Consider the following 26,184-nt stretch of genomic DNA (forward strand, 5'->3'; position numbering starts at 1 on the left):
TGACTTGTTTGAAACCACATCTTGTCGTGTGTCGGCTGTGTGCAGGCAGGATAGGAGGAATGATGGACCTGAAAGTGCACTCAAAAACAAAGATTCATTACTAAATGACAAAAACAGAATACTGGGACTACAGAAACTAAACTGGCAGGCAGCTGGACAGATGACAAAGCATGGGATGACGGTAGAGCACAACACAGACAATGGAAAACACAGGGCTTAAATACACAGAGGGAGCAATCAGTGAATGAGAGACAGAAGGGAAGCACAGCTGGGGCAAATCAGGGCTAACGAGACAGGGGAAGCAAAACCTGATACAAAAACCCGAGACACGGACTTCAAAGTAAAACAGGAAACATAACACAGAGACGCGGACTTAACAAGGGGATACAGCAGACAGGAGAGACAGAGCAACTAAGGAACACTAACAAAGAAACCAAAAGACTAGAAATGATAAATAATATCAAAATCAAAGTTCAATAATAATGCAAAAATGAAAACTCTGGGGAAAATGTCTGTAATTCCAAAACATTACATATAACACTTTTGTTAAACTCCTTGAATTAAAGCTGCAAGTCTCTACTTCACACACCTTGACTGTTTGATTTAAAATCCACAGCGATGGTGTACAAAAAATATCATTGTCCAAATACACTTGAACCAGGCTGTATCTATTTAAAATATATTTGATTAAAAGGGCAGATTTAAAAGATCTGGAAATATTTAGCACAATTTTTTTTTAATGGTGAATTTATGGTTTATTTATCGTTAATTTATGATCAGGCGGTAATATGCTGAGAATTTGTGGATGTTTATTTTGAAAGGCTTGAAAGTTATTTTATTAATGATGTTATCTGCATTACAGTTTTGTTTGGAAATCCAGCATTAAATTACTTAAAGACTCAAATATTTCTTTTGTAGAGCTGCATCTAATAATATCAAGCTTATATTATCTTGAAAGAGTTAATTGGACAAACAAATGTTAATAACTGTAATATGCCAATTAATAATAATTGAGCCACTCTAACTGCACCAAAGTGAACATACTCATCATCATGAATCATGACTTATATTTCTATGTTAATAAAAGCTATAAATGTGAAAGAACGTATTATTTTTGTTATGTTGTTACTGTTTGATCACACAGGAGTTCATTCCCCTACAAATAAATGTCCAAAAAGTTACTGAGGGCAAACAATACGGTGTAGGATAACAGGACTTACGAAGAGCTTAAAATAGAGCAACACTGTGATAAAGTGAGTGGCTGTGAGTCTGTAACAGATATCAGACCAGCCAAAGCAAAAATATCACAGGTTGTCATGCTTTAATTTGGAGGCAGTGCAGATGACAGACAGTAGCTGTTAATGAGGGATGAACGGGTGCTGTAAAACCAAGAGCAGAAACATCAAGAGTATTTCATAAAATATTACATGCATTCACTTGGCAAGCCAAAGGTTGCTGGTTCAATTCCAGACACACAAATCCACTTTGGGGCTGCGTCAGGAAGGTTATATCCAAACCAAAACTCAGATTTTACTCAGTCTTTTTGCATAGTAAAAAGGATAACACCTGTGGTCAGCTGTTTTACAGATTTACTATCATGTACCCCTGAATTTGTTTGAGCTTAGATATTGGAAACAGTCAAAAAGTGAAGACTTGTCATTGACAACATGATAAGATCAAGACGCCAAGAGAAACTACAGCTTTAATGGATCATTGAGTTCATAGACAACCCTAAAGAGGACTAATAGGAACATGATCCCGTGAAATATACTCACAAAGAAACACTCACAGAAAGACAGAATTTTAAGGAAGTGTTTCGGAGGTTTATTTTTAAAAATTGGGTGGAAACATTTCGGGGATTTGGCAGCACGGTGGCACGGTGGTTAGCACTGTTGCCGCACAGCAAGAAGGTCCTGAGTTCAATTCCTCCATCAGGCCGGGGTCTTTCTGTGTGGAGTTTGCATGTTCTCCCTGTGTTTGCGTGGGTTCCCTCCGGGTACTCCGGCTTCCTCCCACAGTCCAAAGACATGCAGCTTGTGGGGATAGGTTAATTGGATAATCCAAATTGCCACTAGGTGTGAATGAGAGTGCGAATGGTTGTCTGTCCCTGTGTGTTGGCCCTGCGACAGACTGGCGACCTGTCCAGGGTGTACCCCGCCTCTCGCCCTATGACAGCTGGGATAGGCGACCCTGAAAAGGATAAGCGGAAGCGAATGGATGGACATTTCGGGGACTGTTTGCTGGTGTAGCGGTAGGAATTAAATTAATCATAGCTAATTAAACAACATTCAAATGCTGGTTTACTTTGCACTGAGAAAGCTGTGGCAGGCTGGAGCAAAGAAGTCTTCTTGACTAACTGTCCAGATAAGGCTCTGTACAGTCCAGGCTTCACTCATCACCTGCAGATAAGAAATGTTCTGAGTTATTTAGTATCTGGAACTTTCTCTGCTTCAGAGTAGCATAACAAAGCTCAATATAAGAACATCGGAGTTGGTTTTGTGTGGGTTTAAAGCTTCCTGTTGCTTCACAGTGGGATTAGCACTAGAAAAATAAAACAAACATGATGTAATGGTGCTCGTGACAAAAGTTGAATCATGACGCTCCGGTGAGGCATTCCCGCACCGAGATGTGGGACGACCTCCTCCCACTCTGTCAGTGAGACGGCTCATCGGAATCAGACAGACATGCAGTAAAGTGTTGTTTTTACAACTTCGACACTTGTAATTAGAGTCAAACGTGTCAAGGTCCCAAAACAAATGCTTATCAAAGAGCTCCCTGATATGAGACACTGATATTCACAGCTGTTTGCTGCTGAGTCACAGGATGATGTCATCATAGAAGACAGACGACTGATTAAAGTATGATGGAGGGCATTGGAAAAAATTAATAAAGCAAAACAAAACAAAGACTTTCAAAGCTGAGAAATGGAGTATATCAGTGGTGTCAAACATAAGGCCTGGGGACCATAATTGGCCTGCCAAAAACTCCAATGCGGTCAACTGAACTGCATTGGAAAATGTGAAGGAGGGCATAAATTCTGGACTTTTTATGTGTTTTTATAAGTTTTACGGCTTTTCCTACTGAAAAACTGATTTATCATTTTATATTTTTCTAATTAATTGCTCATCGTACAACACTAAGGTGAATATAGATGAACAACTGTGATTATCTGTATTATTTATACATTTATTTCTTAACCATTTAAGCCCTGAGTCATGCTGACAGATATCTTTCATTTACCACAGGAACATCTCTTTATCATATGGAAAAAACTGAGCTGTGTTGTTGAAATTGCACTTCTTTTTCTTATATTAAAATATTTCACGGATTCAATGTGTAGCTAAGGTTCTTTAAAGCGTAGTTTCACTGGTCAAAGTTGGCTCTACGTGGCCCACCGTGTAAACTGAGTTTGTCATACCTGCTCTAGATGGAAGTGACAGCTCCGATGTTGAATAATCATCATTTATGGAAATAAACTTGCTACGTCTAAATGATTTCTATCCAACACTCACACACCAACATTGATGAACACATCGGGAGCAACCCAGCAAAGCCAGAAGCTTCCTGTTGTGATGTAACCGAGGTTAGTGATGATGAAGGCTTATTGTGTCAGTCTATGAGTTGTTACAGAAGGCCGTGTGCCAAATAAGGCAGCAAAAATATATTGTGCTGACTATACTGATGAATTCTGAAAATGAAACCTTTAAAAAAAATAGAACCTTTTATAAATGCTGTGCAATAAAGAAAGGATTACCTTTGTGTTAATTGAATTACGACTGGAGGAAATTAAGATCATATAAGTGCACATAGTGTCAAACTTATGAATGTGTTGAAATCATGATATGGTTAACACTGGTGGATACCACTGGTTAATTAGATGCAACAAATGTAACAAATGTTTTTATTGTGGAACCACATTTGAATGAAGATCTAAACTATGGATTCTTTCATTGAATACTGAAACAGGGTACATATAGTAGCACTGTTTACACTTTAAATTCGCTTCCCTGTCAATTTTAAGCAACAAGGAGGATGTTAAGTTCACTGTGAAGAAAGGGGAAAGGGACAAACACTTAGAAACGGAACCTCATCTTAAGACAGTTAATCCACAGAGAATCAGATATGTGCCGTGGATCAATCTTCGGACCCTGTGAGAAACAGGGAAACAGGGAAACCGATTTGCCAGTATTCTAAGCAGTCATGTCGTGTCCCAGCCTCACCTTTTGGCCCTCGTAATTCACGCTGCGTTGTTTTCATTAAAGGGAGGCTGCGAGTTATTACGGATGCTTGGAAGACAGCGTTTGTATGTAAGGCCACGTGGCCCTTACATAAGTCTGAGCTCCCACCCATTCGCTCCCTCATCAAACAGAAACATCTGGGAATAAAGAATCTAATTCACGCAGACCTGCGAGGGGCGGAAACATGGCACGTGTGCCGACGATGGATCATTAGATACACGGGGCTTGACTGATGATTTTCAGGAAATTGCACAGTTTGGGATACAAACATTTATCTGGGGAGCAAATATTTATGAAGACCATTAACCCCAACTGACAAAACACTGACATACATGCAGTGTGATGGTTCAGGACACAACAGAGCAAATATCAATAACATAACATGATTGTTAAAATAGTCATTAAAGACAAAATGCGATTACTTGCAAGTCATCTAAAGCCTAAATTCAATTAAAAGTAGCACATTTTAAAAAACCTTTTTGAATGTAAATTGCTGGTTTTGAATCTCATGCCATTGGACATGTTTAAAAATAAAAAGTTGCAACACGGGCACGTTTGCCACTGTGTTGCATCACTTATTCTTTCAACAGCTCTCTGCTAACTTCAGGGAACTGAGAAGACCAGTTTCTGTGTTGAAAGAGATATGGTTTACCATTGTTGCTTAACATAATATTTCAGCAGTTTAACAGTTCAGGGCCTCCTTTTTCATTTTTCAAAAGTAACACTCCAAATGTTTTAGCGGCTGGTTTCAGGCCTGGGTAGGAGGAAAGCTGTGATTCGGCATCAACCTGCTAAGATTAACAAGGCCTTCCCTGAAAGAGATCATCATGCTAAAAAAAAATCTGGACATGTTTTTTAGAATTAGTGCCTGATAACAAGCAGGATGGTCCCTCTTCTTTAAAGCTCAGAGGATATAGTACCCAGCTTATCTTTAAAAAGCTTAGGCCCAGAGAAAGTAGTAATCCCATCGAATTTTGCAATCTATGGAGAATTTTAACTTGCAATTTGTGTTTTGTAGCAACAAGCTGTGCTGTAAGTTTTGTTGAGCACATACAGTGATTTCCACGACTGAAATAACCATTTCTTTTGCAGTTTTACTTTCTTCTTCTTCAGGGTGTCAAAAGCCTAGTGCCAGTCCCCAGTAGGGACAACAGGAAGGGCATCTATAAACATATTTGCAAAAATTAACTCATATTTTTCCAGACAAAGCAGAATTTTCCAGTTTCAACATTATATTAAATTGAATCTTAAATTAAATACAGGTTTGTAACCAAAACAAGTGCTTAAAAGAAGGGTGAAACTCTTCTGATACAAAAGTTGGAATCTATATAAACTACACTGATAAGAGAAATTGTGACCCGTGCATATGAAAGCCATCAGCAAGCTCGTGTCTGTGCATTAACCCTCATTAGCTGCTTTGCATTGACCACTTATGGCTGAATGGGAGCATGTCAAAAGCAGGATAAAGGATAAAAGTCTGATTCACATTTCCATGTGAGCTGTGTTTTATTTTAGGGAACATTGCTTGCAGATGTGAGCATGGCTTTATAAAATGGATTATTTTTTCAGCGCATACCTTTTAGTTTTTGTGTGGATCCTGCTTCCTGATCTGAGCTGGTTTCCAACAGAAGTTGTGGATACATTTTTAGCACTTGATTGCTGAAGCATGTCCCAAGTTGAGCATCAAGTTGAAGTCATACAGGCACATGGACGGCGACAGAGAGATTTCTATCAGGATATTTTTGGTTTGGTGCAGGGCCATTGTAGAGGAAGTGCTAAAGACATTTCAAACTGCCAGAAAGGGAAGCCAAGACATGACAGCAGGAAACAACTTCCTGAGGCAGAATGGAGATCCAACCATTACCGAGGAAGGAAAAGGCTTTGAGGAGCTGGACTTCAGGCAGAATAAGAGAAGCGCTTCTTACATAACTGGGTGGATTTTTATGTTCTACATCAAACACTGGGGGCCCTCAGTAAGTAAATACTCTAGGGAAGGGGTTGAGTTTGAAACCCAACCGGTTTCCTTGGCCAAATACAACAGTCCAAAGGAGCAGACTGAAGAACTGCCACTTTCTATGGTTGAGTACTGAAGAGCTCAACTGTACTCAAAGCTTTTAAACTGGCTTTTTGTTCATTTTGGCTGTTTTGGAAGTGCAAATCCTCTGGGAACAGAAGATTTGCTCAGTGCTGAAAGGAACAGAGACAGACAGTTATTCACACCTACGGCCAGTTTAGACTCATCCAGCCTAATCTCACAGAGTTTCCAGTGAAAATGCACGCAAGCATTGGGAGAACATATGAAGTCCCCTGCTGGCTGGTGGATAACAACATTGGTAACCACTGCTCTACTGAGCTGCCTTAAAAAACAGTGAGAGAGAGAAAGAACATCTGTGTGCTCATAAATTAATGACTGTTAATTATGCTGATTGTGAGTCAGCGGCTGCAGCAGGATATCATCACTTTCACTTTACAACACTGGACCTTTAATAAAAGTGCCAGCAATACCTCCTTTCAACATTATGATCTGTTACGACAGCTGTTTTCTGGGGGAGTTTTTTGTATTAAGTTTGGGTTTGAGCCAGCCGTTAGACGATTAGCACCACCGCCTGCCTTCCTTCACGTCTTCCTTTCCCCCCTTTGAAATCAAAACGAGATAGTCAGACACATGCGCAGCTCCGGTCTGGTGTTCTCTGAGGTTATCTGCCCGTGATATGTGGCTCAGCAGTCTCTGGGACTTTTCTGTGGGGGTGCAGTCTTGGCTTCACTCAAAAGCAGTTTCTGTGGTTGTCCTGTAAGCAAACAATGGGGTATTGTGGTACCGGATATAGTTCAGATAGACTCATTCAGGAGTCAAAATAGAGAGAAAAGTTCTTTTTGTAGTCTGTGAGGGAAAACATTGGAGTGTAAGGCCTGATAAGGACCTCAAATGCCTTGTTTTCAGTCTCCTGCTAAGAACAGAGGTTTGCTCAAATATGCCTGCACTTTGAGTCTTTTTGAGGCAGATCTGTTTGATTTTCCAACGATTTATTTAGAAGAGTTCATTTTTCACAGTTGAAGGCCAGAGGATATTACCAATAACCACCAACAAAAGCCTGCTATCATTACACCTGTCTGTAAAAGCATCATCAATATTTTCGGCTTTCAACGCGTCTTTTTATGGCCACGCCGCTTTGGGACTCACAAACACTCACTGTTTGCTCAGCTTTCCGGGAGCTTGACACACCACCGTGCCAGCCCTCTGCAGGCTATCTGTCAGGCTTCTTAGCTGTCAGGGGGAAGAAAAAGGAGTTCAGCTGAGTTTATTATGATGAGCATTCCTCCTTAGACGGATCCTCAACTTGAACCACATGCACAACGACTGAAGAGAAAATGAATACAGTCTGTTAAAGCGGGTTAGACTTTCTCTCTGACAGTGAGCCTTAAACAGGTCATCTTTGGGCCTTGAAAAATCTTTAACACAGATTTGAGATCCTAAAATCTTTAATAAGTGTTTCAAGCCAACCATGGGATATATCAGAATTGGCATAAAAACATGAAAGGGTGTATTTATCCCACCTTGTATTAACAGTTCAGGGTGGCAGTGGTGTAATGCTGTGGCAGCACACTTTGGGCTACTTAGTACCGCCGAGGATCGTTTAAACGTGCATTACCTGAGTAATGTTGCCGACCATCTCCATCCCTTTATGATCAGAGTGTACCCATCTGTTGATCGCTGCTTCCAGCAGAATAATCCATGTCACAAAGCTCAAATCACCTCATGTTTCCTTAATGTGACAGTGAGTTCACTGTACTCAAACAACCTCAACAATCAACAGATCTCAGTTCAACACCTTCGAGATCTGGTGAAATGGGGAGATTTCCATCATTGATGTGCAGCAAGTCTGAGACGCTGTCGTGTCAATATGGTCCAAAAATCAGAGAAATGTTTCCAGCAAGTTGTTAAATCTCTGCAATGAAGAACTGAGGCAGCGCTGAAGGCAAAAGGGGGGGTGGGGGAGGGGGACCAAACCAGTAGCAGAAAGATGTTGCTAATGAAGTGACCATTGAAGATATCAGAGTGGCTGTAGCTCAGGAGGTAGAGCAGGTCATCTACTAATCGAAAGGTTAGTGGCTCAATTCCTGTCTGCTCCAGTCTGCAAGTCGAACATCCTTGAGCAAGATACTAGACCCAAGTTGCTCTCCGAGGCATCGATCAGAGTATGAATGTCTGTTAAGGTTACACAGAAAGCACTTATGTAGAGAAAGCATAGATAAAAGTGAATGAGGGGAGTAGTTTAATGTGCTTTGTGTGCTCAGGTAGAATAGAGAAGCCATATATAAGAAACAGTCCATTTACCCTGTTTTTTTTTAAAGAACGTATTATTGTTAGGGATTATTCTGTCATTGCTTTTTAACCTCCCTACGTGTCATTTCTGATAATAACTACTGTAGCAAAAGTAAAGGTACAGCTGTGAGGGGAAACTGTGACTTCATGGTTTTGAATATATCAAAGAGGGTCTGTTGTAAAAAAGGTGGGATGGAGCTGAAGCGGGGTTTAGAGGGGAGTGGGGTTGGACACTTGGAGGTGGGCGTGTGAAAGGGTGGACCAGTCAAAGCTGGAGTTTAAATATAGGCATCAGAACAGCAGTCACTTGTTGTTTGGCTCTTTTTTCCCCCCCAGCCACCAAACGGACCAGTTTGTGTTGTTGACTGGTTTAAAAACCTCTAGTTCTGAATGTTCATGGCGCAAAACAGCAAACATCTGGCATCACAAATCAAACTGCTTTTAGACTGACTAAAAAACCTATATAAAATACGGCTGCTTTGAAGTGCTCTACATGACTTTCCAACGCCCCTTTCCAGCCGGGTGTAGCCTTTTTTTCTTCTTCCCAACAAGCTTTCTCATATCTTAGACTGAACTATGTTTTTAAAAGTCAAAAACAAAAATGTGAGGCCACTTAAGACAACTTTTTCAACTTCTTCTGGTCTTAAAATATTTGAGATTTCCCGGGTCCAGTTTTCCATGAGAACAGCAGCAGTCAGACCATATGGGAGCCAGATCTGTTTGAGAACAGTTCACGGGCTGTTTGTGTGTTTGCTGCCAGCATTTCACAGCTCCGTCTAAAAGCACCTCACACAGGGGCTGTGTTTAATGGACTGACGAGGCTAAAAAAACAAGTGAAAACTGATTTGATATTTTCCAGCTCGGGAGAATAACAGCACAAGGAAAGCAGTGTTTGCCCATTCAGGCGTAGTCTTGATTTAAATGCAGGTTTTTAACATCTCATGGGATTTACTCCAATTTCAACCCTGGTGCTGAAAATACAAAAAGACTGAAAATGGTCAAATTTAGAAATACTGAGTGCCAGCTCTTTGCATGACGTCCTTCATGTATAATAACTTTGTACATTTAATGAAGCAATGCAATATTTCACATTTATATAATTAAAATTATGTTTCAAGAGTACAGAGGTGTGAAATTAATGCTCTTCTTCAGCATTAGTTTATTAGTCCAAGACCTATTCACATGAAAGCTGAAGCTAAAATCTGTTTTTTGTTTACTTAAAGTGCACATAGATGAGGATCGACACCCTGGATGTGTGATCGGAATTCTGATTTATTAGAGAGAAAGGATCATGAAATTCCAGATAAGTTTCTGGACACATGAGACAAAACTCAGACCAAGAAACTCTACGACCTTCCTTGAACCACTCACACAGTAGAAAACTAGAAATCACAGATGCTCAATCTGTGATTGGATGGTTGCACATCTGTAAAGGAGACTGAATGTTGTATACAAGCTTTGGGCAAACAGACAACTTCTTACTTATTTCAGGAAGACAAAGCCAAAAATGCATCGTGCGCTTGTTCCAACAGCATGACTTCAAAGTAAAGGAACATCTAGAACTAAACTGATCAGTCTTCATTCCAGACTCGTCACCTACCAGAAAAACCTGGAGCATAATCAAAGAGGAAACCCAAGAGAGGACGCCCGGAACGGCGAAGCAGGTGAAATCATCAAGTAAGAATGGGGAAACACTCTGTTTTTCATGTTGCAACAGAGTGTTACACTTTGATAAATTTGCACCCATCTTCTTGTTCTTTCTTAAATAAACACGTTGTTGAGCAGATATTTAAAAGGCAATCACATTTTTCACCTCTCTGATTTTATTTGTTGTTTTGCACCCAGCGTTTCAGGAAACAGAGTCCACGGCATGATGCAGAGAAGAGATAAAAACTAAAGTTACACTGTGTTAGGCACTCTGGGCATTTTGATGAAGGATGCTGCAAATAAAGCTTATAGGAAATCAAAATTAAAATGATTAAAATGTCCATCACACAGACTTGGAAGCAAACACAGTCGAGCGTAAACGGATTTGTAGCACAGGCTGTTTCTATATCAGAGCACAAAACGGAAATTTGTATCCTGTTGGGAATGGTGAGAAAGGAAAGACAACGCCAAAGTCAACCCCAAACTTCCACAAATAGCCTCTAAACGTATTAAGAGCTTGCTGTTTTTTGCTTTCTTTTTTAGAGATGATTCAATTTTATGTTTACACGAGAGGAAATGCCCTGCTGCTCGGTGTTTGTAGCAAAAGAGTAAAATCAGTAAATACAAAAACCTGCCTCCAAACAACATTGTTTTAAAATACAAGCTTGGACACATACAGTAAACATTGACTGTAAACCACAAGTTCAAATGTCCTGAAGGAAATCCTTTCATAACTTTTCCTACAAAAACATTGCTGCTTAAATCTAACACACTCAAAAGTTGAAGAGGCAGTAAGAGCAAAAACATAGAAGCAAAGCTTTTATCTGGTTACCTGCTGAAGTTTTTCCTCAGAAATATCACATCAGCCTAAACCAAGCGTGCCTCAAGAACACACTGATCCTGAAACCAATCATCCGTTTCATGACGAGCACAAAGTGATTAACTAAAAAGAACAGTCTGTGGCCATTGAGGCCATTTTGTTCACATAAGAAAATAACTATCACTCTCATTTTTTTTTTTTTTTTTTTTTTTTAGATACCTACGACAAAATATTACTTCCTTTGTTTCCGAATCACTTCAGCTTCACCCCAGAAATAAAAGGTGCATCTTATTTCACCCCAGTTTGGTTAAATATGTGTGTTTACTGTGTTGCTTCATTTAGATCACTTAATAAGAGCCACTGGTGAAAAACATAACAGTGAACACAAATCTAAGTTCTTCACACGATTTATGGGACAACATTATTTCCTCTGCATTCACAAAGGATGGTTAAACTCGCTTTACATTATACAGCCTGCTTTGAGCATAAGATATTCCACTTCCTGTCAGTGTGAAGACGTTTAACCGAGACATCTTAATGTGAGAAAAGCACATCGCAGTATTTATAAATGATTAAGACATGCTGCTAGAGTAAATGAAAGAAATCCTTCAGTGTGAGTAAATTAATGTGTAAAATTAGGTCTGGTAACTAATTTCACAGACTTTGCAACAATTATAAAATCTCAGAAAGCTTTTATTTTATTCCACTTTTAGGCTAGTTTAGTATTTAAAAGAAAAAAGTAAAAAAAAGAATTACCTGTTTTGAAAAGCCCGGGAAGTCTTTATCATTAGCAAAAGTTGTAAAACTTATGAAAACATAAAGTCCAACATTTATGGGGTCCAGATTGGAGTCTTCACCTGGCTAATTCTGTGGCTAACCCTGCTGTAATATTTCCATTTGACCACAAGGTCTGGGTTACTTCACCCAACTTCTTGAGAAAATTAGATGAAAGCTGTGGCAACACCAGCACAACCAGTCTGGAATGATATGAGATGCTGTCCAAAAAGGCTTTGCAACTCTGCCAAGAAAATAAATCTAAATTTTAAAACAGTGACCAATTTGAATTAGGCCACTTCCTTATTCAAGGTCATCTCCTTGTGTCATTTCAAGATCAGGTCACTGGGTGACTTCTTCCTTTTCCCTTAAATGAAATTCATGTTGAAGGATCCCCTTTTTGAAGAAACCAAGTGCTTAGTCATTGGGCTGATGGGGTAATATCAATAATCACGTCACACGAAACAAGCAGAGTTCTGTTTTTGTCTTTATTTAATAAGCTGGTTCATAAATAATCACACATAAAAGATTCTTTCAGTAGTTACAAAGTGGGTAGCAACTTAGTTAGCGCCTGGAGAAAAAAAGATAAAACAAATGAAGAGAAGACTGCCGGCGGGTGGGGGAAAGTTTATGGAGAGCGATCTCAACAACTCGGGAGTTCATAAAGCGGAGCAGAGAAGACGGAGCCGACGGGAGGGTTAAACATCCGACTGGTGTCCCATCACGTTCCCGGCAGCCGTCGCTCATCAGCAGACTAGCAGCGGACAAAAAGGCGGCATGCGTGTCGCCGTTCAAAGCACATGCCCGATTTTTGTTTCTGTTCTCCAGTGTTTTCAAAACAGTCTTGAAATGAAACAAAGGGAAGGGAATGTATCGGGAAATTTAAAAAAAAAAAAAGGAAAGAAAAAGAAAGAAAAAGCACAAGCTACATTTTAGGCTCACAAAACAAACTGAAATAAAAGATGTTGAAGTGGCATCTTCTTGGCTCGACTTTCTCCTCCTCCTCTCGGGAGCGATGGATTTACGAGAAGGTTAAAATGTTTGACAGTGGTTAAAGAGGCGGCAAGAGCCGCTGCAGGATGTTTGTTTTTTAGCAATTTCATTCGTTCATTCATTCTTTTCGGTAACTCGTTATTCTTTTCTAAAACTACCTCTTCCCTCCCCTTCTGCTGGTCTAATCGCAGGTGACCAACAAGCTTTGATTTGAATGAGACCGTTTAAAAGAAGGGGAGGAAACTCGCCTCGCTAAAACTGGTCTGACGCAGCGATGGGTGTCCATTGCTGGCTAACACTAGCTTTCACTCTATCAGGTTACAAGTCCTTTCACGCTCTTGTTTAAGGAATCTAGTGGTCAAAGTTTTTCTCAGCGTGATGGGAGTCTACTTGGACACTTGCTGCTGAATGTGCTGCAGGAATTCATGATAGGAAGAAGCCCACTCTGACCGGTCCTCCACCAGGTGCTGGAACAAAGTGGCTTTAGCAGAGGCATCATCTCTGCGGGAAAGAAGGAAAAAATGCATTAAAGGGAAAGAAGAAACTGGTTTGTACATTTTAATGCTCTGTAAGTCTAAGAAGTGTTGGAATCTATTCCACATAACTTGAAGCATTGTCAGCTCTTAAACACAACACTCTCCTGCATCTTCTACCTCACTGACTCTGAACTGACAGCTGTTCGTACAAATCCCCAGCATGAAACAAATTTCCCACGTGTGGGACTAATAAAGGTTATCTTATCTTATCTTTTCTCTAAGAGTTTGCGGAGCCACCTCCTCAGGACCACCTATTCAGCAGTCAGAGCCAAAGCCCTCCCTGCCTGTTTTTTTCATCTTCTCTTTTTTTTTTTTTTTAAATGTCTGTCTTTAATTTCAAAAAGACATCCATGAAGGACGAGTTCCCAGGCTGGGCGAGACGTTGCTGGCTTCTCTAACCCGACTTACAAGAGCAGAAACTGAACGTCTGATCTGACGTCTGGTTTCTCTCTCAGAGCTCGCAACTGCTTGTAGTCAGACCTTGGCTTTACTTTGAGAAATATATTCCCAATGCAAAAAAAAACCCAAAACTGAGATTTGCCAGAATGAAATGTTATAAAAGTGACAAAACAAGAGCTATTAAGGAGCCGCCTTGAGATAATGTGGTGTGATATTTTTATTTATTTGACATTTAACAGGCTTTAGAAAGTCCCGCATAAACAATAAAGATGTAGCTCTCTGCTGCTTAGCCGTCTGCCTCTTTTGCCCCTTTGTTGCTATGCTTATAAACAGCTCATTGCGCACCTCTTCATTGTTTAACTGATACCTACAGTGTGTCTAAAAAAAACAGAGATGACGGTCTTACGTGTAAATGTCATTCTGCCACGTAAGCGCTCTGGCAGTAACAGGCACACAGCTTTGATGTCTGGACCAAAAAAGGGGGAAACACCATCAACAAGGCTCAGACGGAGCAGAACATGAGCTCAGTCAAACCAGGACATACTTGTACATATACGCAGAAATACAGGGGTCGATGCTTTAAATGTACTTTTTATGCTGTAGTAATCTCTCTGAGCCAAAAGTTCAGGTTGCAAACGACCCTAAAAGCTGTTTTCTTCTACTCTTTGCTCTGTATGATCTCACAGAGAGCAGGATTGGCTAACACAGTCACCTCAGGCAAAGCTCTGGCCAGTCAGAAAAAAACTGGCTTAAAGGGAGAAAACCTTAAACAGCTTGTGTCCCCCTGGGAATAAACTGGGTGCATGTCCATGAGATGAAGGCTTTAAATGCTTTGTCCCTTCCTTCACGGAGCATCAAATAACACCAGGAGTCTTTCAGAAACATGGTGTTAATTCTTAAGGCTTTTAATCTGAAAAGTGACGTATTTTTTATGCCATTCTAGTGTCCGACTTCCTGTCCACATCATTCTGAATGATGTCGAGTTGAGAGCTGCTTCTGGGACACTTCTGAAATGTTGAAGTACAATCTGATAGAACTGCAAGCCATCATTTCATGAAGAAGGGTGGATTATTGTGAACTATGACTCATGCAGAGCTACTCTAGCAGAGATCAAGTCCAAACACTGAGGTGGAAATGAGGAGAATAGATCCCTTTAACTACACGTCCATTGGCTTCTCTGTCAGGTGCCCATCCGCTTTTTCAAATATTCGAACATTGCTTCCTTGAATATTTTAGCCACTCTTTAAAGTTCTTGCACTTTTAATATCATTAAAAAAACAAACAAACATATCAACAACTGAGAGGTTCGAAGTCACAGAGAACTTGAAACCACTTTAAGAGCCGTTTTTAATTCTTTTGTCAAATCTCTCTCGTAGTTCCTGTCATTTCAGATCATTAAGTCCTGTCATCACGCAAACATGTGTTCAAATACCACTCAGTGCATTTTTACTAACATGTCATGTAAACATGTGGCTAAGCAACAATGCCGTACCACCAAGAGGAGGAGAGAGAGGAAACCGAAACAATGCGTTCCCTGCGGATGACTTTACCGCCGCTGTCAATCTGTGACCTCAATGCTCACTTTGTCTTTGTGTTTACACTTCGGAAATACTTTTCCGTCAACCTCGTGCCGATCTCTGCTATATGAAACTGTCCACACCTAGTTTCTGTTCAATGCCAATCAGAGCAGCTCACTATCTGGATTTACGAGATTCCAGGGAGGTGACGAAGCAGAAGGGCGAACTCGGAGAGGATGTGCAGTATCAGACAATCGTAATGTTCTTTATTTGCTTTATTTCCTCATGAACCTCAACAGAATGTCAGATTTAATTTGGCCAAGTAGCCGATAGATATAAAAAGGCACCTATCACATGACTGGAACATTAAACTTAACGCTGAACCCGGAGGTTCACAGGAATGAGAGATGATTCTTTTTAATTTGAAGTTTATTACTTCCAAAAATTATTGCCTACTTTTTTCTGTCAGTAATAAGCCAGCTCAGTGTCCAGTAGTAACGGCTCACTGTGCAGCTGTCCTGACACAGCATCCACAGAGCCTGTGCTCCAGTTTAAGTGAAGTTTTAGATTTCGTCAGTCTGTTAGTTCGCACTCATTACCAGGTGTCTTTGTGTACAGTTTAAAAACACAGGTTCAGGCTAACATGGCGGTGGCCAAAACACTAATGCTGAACCTTCAAAATGAGTCCAAAACCAGTGGTTGATGCCACGATAGGCTGTGTGCCTGCAATCTTTTATGACATGTGAGGCCCTGAGGCGACTTTAAACAAGTAAAACACAAATGACTGCTCGCTTGGGGTCAGCAACTCTGTGTTCCCAACAGAGCACAATCCCTGCTTTACACTTCAAACCTCAGTTTTCTGCAGTTCCGTCTTTGGCGACAGAGCAACTCAACACTTTTTCCTTCAGTGACCTCAGATTTTGTATTAAAGCAATATGTGAGATCCATTTCACGCAATTAAAAAAAAAAGAACAAAACAAGCTGTCTATGTATATCTGTGACTGCCCTGAAGAAGAAGCACAGTTTCCAGTGTGTTTGCAAACAGTCAGATATGAGTCCAGATGTGCGGCAGTGCTTACTTGACGACATGTATCGTGGAGCTGAACGCTCGGTTGTCGTGGAGCCAGTCGAGGAAAGCTCGCACCCTCTCAGAGAGAGGAGTCTCCAGCTCCGGAAAGTGACTCTAGGAACCAAAGAGGACAAGAGGGGAAACAAAACAACAACGCTGTTGTTAGTGGCGTGTTTCAGATAGCGCAGATTCACACAGTCAACCCCAGCCATACAATGTGGTTAACGGGAACATGCCTGTGGTGGGGAGTGTGGGCTTGTAGGTGGATCTATGAGGCACTGACCCCTTGCTAGAAAGATAAAATAAGCATAAACAAGTGCTGACTCGCCGTTTGCTCTGGGTGTTGCCATCACGCTCTCGGCGTGGTAATGACAGAACTTTCTAGGTGGCTGCACAGTTTGTTAAAAAAGCAGAAAAGCTACATCAGCAAGTCTGTTCTGCTGGACAAGTTGTTTTTTTCTAACTAAGTGAACAGAAACACAGCTCCTTCACTGTGGAGCTCAACTGTGAGTCATTTTCAGGGGAAACAAAATGTCGCATTGCATCATTCAGCCAGCGACTGGGCGGCGCACACACGCGTGTGTGTGTGTCAGTACAGACATTTCCCTAATCACACTTCTCTGTAACGTCCTGATGTGCTGGATGTAGAGGGAAAATAAAAGCTTCATTGTACTTCAAAAGATTAATTGTCTCTTTGAACTGTTTGCATGTGTACTTCTACTCAAATAAGTCTTACTGACCATGTTGGGGGGAATTGAAGCGTAGTTCGGGCAGCCCAAAACATCTCGGATGAACATTTCGTTGCAGCATTTGCCAATCCACAGATAAAACACCTGGACAGGCAGAAGAGAAGAGGAGCATTACCGCACAGTATACTTTCTACACACTCTGACATGTGTGCGTCTTAATCTGCCATAACTAAAGAGCCAGCAGGGCCAATGTTATTAATATCACCACTCTAAACTATGACAGTGAGGAAGAAAAAATAATAACAAAACAATTATAACAATAATTTTCTCTTTTAGTTTTTTCTAGGGTTTTTCCCATAAATTTCTATTTCTTATCAATTCCCCCCTTCGTATGCATCCTCCCATAAATTTGACTGTTTTTCTCATAAATGTTTTTTCCTCATAGATTAGAAATTTATAATTCTTTCTCTTAACTTTGAGTTTTTTCTTGTAAGTTTTTTTATTTTCAATAAATGTGTGGCTTTATGTTTTGCCTTGTTTGTTTGTTTTTTGTAATATTAAAACCCTCCCACCTTTTTAAAAAAAATCTTTATTGCCACCAAATACGCCATTGCACTAGTGAGAAGTTCACTCAGAAATTAGATTTGGTACCAAGTTTAAACTTCAAACATCTAACTACCCTCCATTTATTACTGATACTTTCCAGTGATAGTCTGAAGATTGGAGTGTTTCGGTTTCTTTCTGTATTTAATTTGCTCCAGTGGAAAATCCCTTTAAATTAAATTATGTGACATTAAACTTAATGAAAACTGGGCTCCAGTGCTGCTGCTGATGTTACTCCGAGGCAAATAATGAGACGATAAATCCCAACTCCAGTCCTCAAGCCATCACATATTATTTCAGGCAAAGACAACTTCTCTTTGATTTGCTCTAAATTATGACCTAAGGTTTATTGCATTTTATTAAAGGACTAGATGGTGAGAAGACAGAGACGTGAAAAATATAAACGAGGTGAAATAAAGACTTCTCGGAGCTTACGTTGCCACAGTCCATGAGGAAAGCTCCATCTCTGCTCAGCCTCTCAGCAGACAGGTGGAGCAGATGAGGCTGAGGGACTACGGTATCGTTCAGATGAAGCGCCCCCTGCAGGTCAGACAACTTGTGAGCAGAGTATAAAAACAGCTTTACTATATACATGTGCAGACAACATATACATAATAATTACATAGTGTCACAGGTAAAGCTCCCAAAGCTTCAAACAGAGAGCATACAAACATTAAAGTCTGATATTACCTCATTTAAAATATGTCTCCACTATAATATAATCTTCATAATTCTTGTTATTACAAGTGTTTAAAAGTAAATGTTACACGTGAGACTATTTTCACATTTTTAAATACAACTTTAAAAGAAATGTTCAGTGAAAAAAAAGCTGATGCATATAATGCAAACTAAAAAATAAACACTAAAATAAAAGTTTTAATCACGTTTATTATGACATTTCTGTCATTGAGTTAAATCCTTGTTGTTCTAAAAGATACCACAAGCTTAAAAACACAGTTTCCTCATAAACATTTCAAGTCATCTGTTTTAACTAGCAAAAGCAATCCCAATGATCCCAAACCAATTTTCACCAAACTTTCTGTGAATTTCCAGAGAAAAAAAGCAGACTGGCTTTGCTCTTAGTCATCATAATGTTCAGGATTAAGGCTTTGATGTGACACCTTACCAGATGCTGGGATTCCAGTGTTTTTAGGCAAGACATCTAAGTTATCTAAAATATCTTATCAGCTCACTGTTACATTTAACCACTTCGCCAGGTATAAAAAACAACCTAAAAGAGTGAGTCAAGCCATTAAGCACAGGTTTAATAATAAAGTTGCACTGCATACAGAGATATATATGTTAACGATGTTATGTTAATGGATTAAATAGTAGTCATTTTGTTTTTCCCTCTCTCTACTATTCTTTAGTGCACTGAGTTATGAGAAAAGCCATCTGCATCCCACCTGGTCAGAGATGTTGTCCAGTCGGTAGAGGTCAGGATGAACCATTCGCATCAGCTGCTGCAGCGGCTGAGTCTTGAATTCGCACATGGCAAAGACCCGCTCGTCCAGCCTCGTGCTGGTGCCCGTCCGCAGGGCTTTCTGAAAGCAAACACACATCACATCAGCAGTGTTGGATTTGATTTCTCTGATTTATTACGTCAAGAATAAGAATAAGTTCAAAGATCTATAAAAATTTAAAATGCAGAGTAAAGCTTTAGCCCCATTTGCAGAGTAAAACAAATCCTTTTGCTAAAAATGGAGAATTAAACTGCAACAAGTTCAGACAAAAACATTGTGGTAACAGTTTAACCTTTAATCACCAGGAATAATAGGCCATAATGTGCTTCTTTCAATTAAACAGTGATGTTTCCGAAGTTTATTCTCTGATTCATCAAAGGAACACACTGTTAGAGTCCCACAAACACCTACAGGGAGGATTTGTCTCAGAAACAGGGTGTGTATGTGCTTCTGAACATGGACACACCCTGGATGTATGAATGCACACATGCCGGGTGGATTAATAGTCTTTAACCCAGGCATTGTGACTGTGAGCTCACACTTTTCTACTGTGTAACATTTGGTCAGAGGGTGTTTTGTTTTTAGGGTTTGTACTCAACTACATCTTAAAATGCGTAATAACGTTTTGCAGGTTTAGTCAGTAAAACAAAACTCTCTCCTTTTACCTCAAAGTGAATTTAAAAAATAAAAACTTTCCAGAAGAAGTCTGCTAACAGGGAAAAGTGGAGGGCTGCATGCTTAAACACACATTCACAGCCTTTTCTTCTCCTTCTTTTTAGTGTATGTCATGCTGTGTGACGCGTGTGTGTTCATGTGCCGATGACAGTCAGGCAGCCGCACCTGTTTAAGTAGAGCAAGGATGTAGAGGGGGAAGAGACGCATGGCTGCAGGGAGGACAAGTCCAGACTGCTGAAGGTTGGAGACGTTGCTCTTGTAGGCGCTCCCCAAGTCCACCACCGCATTCACCAGTGCGTCCCGGGCGTCCGACAGGCTGGATGATATCGATCGATCGATGGCTGGATTGAAAAGACCAAATGAAGACTAGTTTACCTCCAAGACAGCATTTTAATCAGTTCTGAACACAAAGTTAAGTTAACAAAAGCCCAGAGTACGTCCTGATGAGACATGTTTACAAACTAGGGCTGTGCGATATGATGAAATATATCACATGACAAAATGAAAACATCGTTTCAAATTATTTGCTATCGTTTGTTTCGTGGTGGCGCAAACTACGCTGTTTTTCATTGTGGCACAGAGAATACCAGCATTGCCAGTGAAGATGAGGCAGAACCAGGTAGCTCCAAACAGAAGGACCAGTCAAAACAAATCCAGGACCTTATTCCTAAACGAGGTTCTACCTCTGTAGCATGGACATGGTTTGGTTAAGGAAAGTCTGACACGGACTAGAAAATTGTACCATGCAAATTATGGCGCAAACCAGTCCCCACCACAGACTCAAACACAACAAACCTCTTCTACCACCTACACAATAACCACGTGAAAGAGTGTGGAGAGAGTTTGCAGATGAGAAGCAAAACGGAGCCGACAGGTGCACAAAATAAACCTTAGACTCAAACGTTAGAACAGGCTTTTCCCCGCAGCACGCTGTGTAATAAATACTCAAAGAAAATGGCGGCTGTTGCAACTTCTATCTAAAAATACATAGTTTTATGCATGGGTCAAAACACTCAACTCCAGGTACACGACGCCAAGCTGAAAACATTTCACACAAGTCGAGTTGCCCGAGTTCGAAAACGTAAAATTTTTGCGAGATATCTCGTTATCGGGATGAGAAATGTCTCATATTGGGATATGAGATTTTGGTCATATCGCACAGCCCTATTGCAAACATTTTCATATTTATGTGGACATTGTGTGTCTGTGGGACAGGCAAACTTTGCACTCTTCAGCTCCAATGCACAACCTCTAGGGAAACAGCGGTGGTCAACATGACCCATAAAGCCACTCTGCACAGACTGAATAAAACCTTTTAATCATTAATATAAAATGCAAATGTATACGAATGTGACTCTTGAAACAGGAAAGACCTGGCTTACAAAAAGCTCTCTGTGGGTTATATACCACCACACAGGTATCGCTACATTTCCACCCAGGGTTGGTATTTAATTCCAACTGACTGCGTGTTTTATGAAACCCGATGGAAACTTATTCGATACATTTTGATGCATTTTTTTCTGCCAACTTTTCTGGAAAAAAAACACTGACAATATCACTTTATCGCTCTAATATTTTTAACATGTTATTGGATTTGTGTCAACCACGGGGAGGCTAGAGGCCAACTGTCATAAATGTGTAAAAAGTCTTAGGTTAAAAGTACTGCACATGAAAAGGCGTGAAAGCCAAGGATTTAAGCTAAACACTTACCCATGTTGGCTAACAGACAAGTGATGGCTTGGACGTCAGCACCGGCATACACATCACTCAGCTGACTGACCACCGGCAGACACAGAGTGTGGACCCTGATACGTCTCTTTCCTACAGATGAATTAATAACAGTCCCGTTTTCAAGATCTTTAAAGAATTTCAACCTAAATGTGTTACCATGAAAATGAGTCATTCTTGTGTATACCTTTACTCGACGTGTAGAGCAGAGCAGCCTGGAAGCAGGCCAGAGACGAGTCTGCCAGAGAGTCTTCGACTGACATCTGGACAGCGAAGGCAGAGTCTGGGTTCACATTGGCCAGGGACAGCAGGTCAGTGGAGCGCACAAAGAAGTTACCGTGAAACGTGTGGATGGATAAACCTGAAGAGGAAAAAGGCAGGGACAAAACTTGTGTTTGACACAGAAACATTAAAACGTGCATGAAGCTGCATCTAATCTGATTACCTTTAGTGCATCTTATTCTCATGACCGCCTCAAAGCCGATCTTCCTGGTGAGGTAGCGCTCGAGGTCTCTCTGGAACTTTTCCAGCTGGGCCGGGTTGTGGATGTAATGAAAGGAGGGATAGTAAAAGACGCTGCCTGCTGAATACCTGGAGATACATGCTGAGAAATAAGAAAAACATGAGAGGATCGACATTAAGAGAATTACATGTGATTATCTTCAGTCTGTGAAGACTGGGAAGAAGAGTTCAAACACATCATTATGATGTGTGTGATTTGTAAATAATGCCTTAATCCCACACTGGACTGAATTAAAGATTAAATAATTCAAAACACAGATAATATAATATTAAATATGACATAAAGATGAAGAAAGCAAATAGGTCGATGATGGCGAGAAAGCAGTTTAGAATAGGTTTCTCCTTTATTAGCCAGAAATAAGCTGTTAGGAGATTTGGTATCCGTGTCAACAGATGACCTGGTGTGTGGTTTAACAGATAAAACAAGGTTGATAACACTGGTAACACACTTTCTGGATGTTATCACTTGAGCCGAGGCCTGAGCTTCTGCAGGACATTTTCTTCGAGGCAAATTATTTCCAGTCTCCTGAATCACATGTTAGCTGCTACTACTACTACAGCAACAGCAAAACAACAAGCTCTGATGATGATAAGCTGAAGAACCTGAGTGCAGCAGCAGTACACACTCAGAAACCAAACCACAAAATGCTCCTACAGGGTTATTTTAAAGCGATCTGATTTAAAGTCTACGTTTGCAAATCTGCACAAAAAAGGAAATATATTATTAAAAAAAAATAGAATAAAAAAAATATAGAATATAAAGAATACTGGGAGCCGATTTGCTCATTAGCATTCATAACATAAGCAAAAATGTTGACACTTTGGATACATGGACAACATGAAAGATGCCAACAGCTGACTCAATCATGCTCTTACCTAATGAGGCGAGGTCGGCGTACTGGGAGCTGAGGAGGAAGAGATCCACTCCTATCTGTTGTCCTGAGCAATCCAGTGCAAGTTTCTTGTAGAAGTCAGTGGCAGGACCGAGGTGGTGGGCTCCCTGAAAGATATGAGAGTTATTACCAGCAACTCCTCATTTTGATCACAGGACTGAGGGAATGGGGACCTTCCTGACAGCAAAAAAAGACAATATAATATCTTTTTCCCCCGAGCAAACAAGCACATCTGTTATTTGTCATTTTCTTTTTGGAAACTCTTATCATGACTTGTTGGCAGTTTATTCAGAATTAAAAAAGAAGATGCTAAACTTGAATAAATCACAATCCTGGGATGACAATAACAGTGGTGTTTAATCTGAGATGAAATGTGAGACAACGTTGGGACAGGTAAGAAAAGTGAGCTGTTGCAGGAAAGTATAAATACAACTCAGCTGTGAAAATGCCAGGACACAAAGTACTAATCTTTGGCTGTACTTCATCTGTCATATGGTTCAATTTAAGCTTCACAAGTCACAATGCAGCCATGATTTAAAACTCCCATTTGATGTGAAAAATATAAAAATTAAAACAGGGCACCCGCAGGCACTCCAACTTCATGATCATGAGACAAATTCAAAAAATACGCATGAAAAACAAACACCATGAACATACCGCACAGAGGTAGGAAATAAGGATGTTTTTATTTATGTCTTACTTATCAATAAATATCTAAATAAATAAAATAAATATATAATTAAATAAGGATCTGGCAGTTCAGGGTGGTGATTATTAGCTGTTACAGATGAAGCACAGCAGCCCACTTTACACTAGGGCTGCCACGATTTGTCGACTAGTCACGATTACATCGACTATCAAAATCGTCGACGACTGATTTAATAGTCGACGTGTCGTTTGAAGCTTTGTAAGATCGCAAAAGACGCAGGAATAATAGCAGGATTTAAGAGTGTAATAACGGACTGAAACAGAAGATGGCAGCACAGCATGTACAAGGATGCCAGCTGCCGTTAAACCCCGAAGAAGAAGAAGCAGCTGTGTCCCAGAATTCATAGCGCGGCCCAGCTTAGTTTCCAACAATGGCGGTAGCTAGTTAGTTTTAATATTACTCTTATTATTCTTTCTGGGTCACAAAATAAACGTTTAACATATTTTCAGGCGAGAATGTAGCTGTGTAAACCTCAAATATCTGCTCAGTTTATCAGGACACCACATACTTTCAAAAGCGCTCCGACGTTTTCGGAGACGTCTGTTACCCACTAGCTCGATAGCTAGCCGGGGGCTAGGTCACTAGCGCCGTGAGAACACCGGACTCCCGGCAAATTGTTTTCAAACCCACCGCCGTCTTTCGCTACTCAGGTTAAATATATATGAGTCACTTAGATAAATTAAAAATGTTATTGTTTGGCTTTTTTTTTAGTATTTTATTTGTTCCTGAGTAAATCGGTTTGGCTGAGATTAAAGTTATAGTTTTTACACAGCTGAATAAACCTCAAGCAGACAGCTGATTATCAGAAGTGTGAGATGCTGGAGAATATACTCCGGTGTCCTGTTATATTTTAGATAGCAAGGAGTTTATTAAACTTTACCGAAACAATCTGCAAATTTCATTAAAATTGAATAAACTATCATCTTGTCTTTATTTTTAGTTAGCACCTTAAAAGCTTAAAGCTGTAAGCTAATGATAGTTATATAAGAGCAGATGCTGCTGGTGCAATAAGCTGTAGTTTTACGTCCAGTGGATGATGATCTGATTAGTCGACTAATCGCATAAATAATCGGTGACTAGTCGACTATCAAAATAATCGTTTGTGGCAGCCCTACTTTACACTAAAACAATCTGTTCATTAAACATTCGACGGCTTGCTGTGTCCAAACTTTTCACTGTTAACATCCAAATAAAGACAGAAATAAGAAAAAGGATGCTGTTTAACTCCAAATAAGGAAGATATGATAAAATCCTGCATCTGCTCTTGCTCCCACTTTCTCTGGATAGTTGTTTTTCTCATTATAATCACAAATAAAAGAAAATATAATTACCTTTGAGCTCGAACGCTGATTGGGGTCTTCTCTCGACTGCAGCTTCCCGGCTCCCAGCGTCGGCAGCTGAGTCTGGAACACCGTGATGCGGCCTCCGGTGGGTGACATGAGCTTGAAAGCGGCCTGTAAGGCAGGACCGAGGGCGCTGTGGGTCTCTCTGCTCTGGCTGAACAGCGCCGGCAGTGACTTCAGCAAGTCCTTCACCAGCTGGAGGATGGAGAAACAATACATGAGAAAATTAAAAAGAAAACCGTTTCAGAAACATCATGAAGCAGGCACGAACATGACAGAAGAGATGCAAGGGAACAAAGCAGCACGCTCTACCTCGTTGCTCTCCTTTAGATTCACCATCAAGCTGTCATGAGATGGTATGAAGACATCTGCAAAGAAAGCAGGAAAGACTATTAATGCGGCTATAGATGACACATTTCTATCAAATACACTAGAAAGGGTCATTAGTCACTCTAATAGACCACCACCTCTGGTCTTAACTGTGTGGCAACAACTTTTGATCGTGGGTCACTGCCACAGCTCTCATGTGTCATTTTGAAGTAACTTATATTTACCATCGATGTCTGACACCACCAGCATCTGTGGCTGGGACAGCCCCTCCTGGAGATTGTAAAAGTGGATGGTGCTATCAAAGGTGAGGAAGCCCACTCTGGTACGCGAGTCCCCAGGCAACCTGCAGCAGGAAACATTGTGTCAGCCTGGTTTCTGCCTGTGACAGACGCTAATAATCAGCTTGATTAAATAGCTAACTGACAAACTCATGAAGCAGCAACATCAGGACTCACTTATCCAAGTTCCCAAGAAGTGATTCACAGAAGTACTTCAGGTATCCTGCTTCCACAGCATTGTGAGACACGTCGAGTACAAACAGGTAGGCCGCCGGCTGAGGAGGTCGCAACTGAAAAGGAACAAAAACATCAAAGATCCCTGAAGGTTTGAAAAAAAAAAATAATAATAATAATAATAATAATAAGTTTTTATATGACCTTTGCAGGTGTCACTTCTTATGCATGAGCCTTCTTTTTTTCCCCTCTGTTTACTAAACACAACACTGCCCTCTAGTGGACAGAGAAGCAAAGTACGTGTAATATGAATAAGAGGCGTGTTTACCATGTAGTCTGAGGAGGCGATGAACTCCACAGTGGAATTCTGGACCTCTGGCCTCTTGTGTGGTTCACCGTATGACCTTGTGACTGGATTGTACATGAACTCATCTGGTACTGAACAAGAATTAAAATGGCA

General features: G+C 40.5%; 1 protein-coding gene across 2 annotated transcripts in view; it reads right to left on the minus strand.

Moving 5' to 3' along the window:
- Nucleotides 1–12,272: 12,272 nt before the first annotated feature.
- sec24b (SEC24 homolog B, COPII coat complex component) overlaps nucleotides 12,273–26,184 on the minus strand; it is a 30,008-nt gene continuing 16,096 nt past the window's right edge. For both annotated transcript variants that reach the window (XM_085469966.1, XM_085469957.1), the window contains 15 exons: nucleotides 26,053–26,162; nucleotides 25,728–25,840; nucleotides 25,497–25,615; nucleotides 25,255–25,310; nucleotides 24,931–25,137; nucleotides 22,874–22,997; nucleotides 21,921–22,079; nucleotides 21,663–21,836; nucleotides 21,458–21,568; nucleotides 19,913–20,088; nucleotides 19,016–19,153; nucleotides 18,045–18,149; nucleotides 17,058–17,150; nucleotides 16,328–16,431; nucleotides 12,273–13,297 (listed from right to left, as the gene is read on the minus strand). In XM_085469966.1, the coding sequence (XP_085326092.1) occupies nucleotides 13,183–13,297; nucleotides 16,328–16,431; nucleotides 17,058–17,150; nucleotides 18,045–18,149; nucleotides 19,016–19,153; nucleotides 19,913–20,088; nucleotides 21,458–21,568; nucleotides 21,663–21,836; nucleotides 21,921–22,079; nucleotides 22,874–22,997; nucleotides 24,931–25,137; nucleotides 25,255–25,310; nucleotides 25,497–25,615; nucleotides 25,728–25,840; nucleotides 26,053–26,162 (1,904 nt within the window). In that variant the 3' untranslated portion in view covers nucleotides 12,273–13,182. The remainder of the gene's footprint in view (nucleotides 13,298–16,327; nucleotides 16,432–17,057; nucleotides 17,151–18,044; nucleotides 18,150–19,015; nucleotides 19,154–19,912; nucleotides 20,089–21,457; nucleotides 21,569–21,662; nucleotides 21,837–21,920; nucleotides 22,080–22,873; nucleotides 22,998–24,930; nucleotides 25,138–25,254; nucleotides 25,311–25,496; nucleotides 25,616–25,727; nucleotides 25,841–26,052; nucleotides 26,163–26,184) is intronic.

The sequence above is a fragment of the Copadichromis virginalis genome, linkage group LG2, assembly GCF_057382275.1.
Source record: "Copadichromis virginalis isolate Kocher_CV1m ecotype Utaka linkage group LG2, C_Virginalis_male_GT1.1, whole genome shotgun sequence".
Taxonomy (NCBI): Eukaryota; Metazoa; Chordata; class Actinopteri; order Cichliformes; family Cichlidae; genus Copadichromis; species Copadichromis virginalis.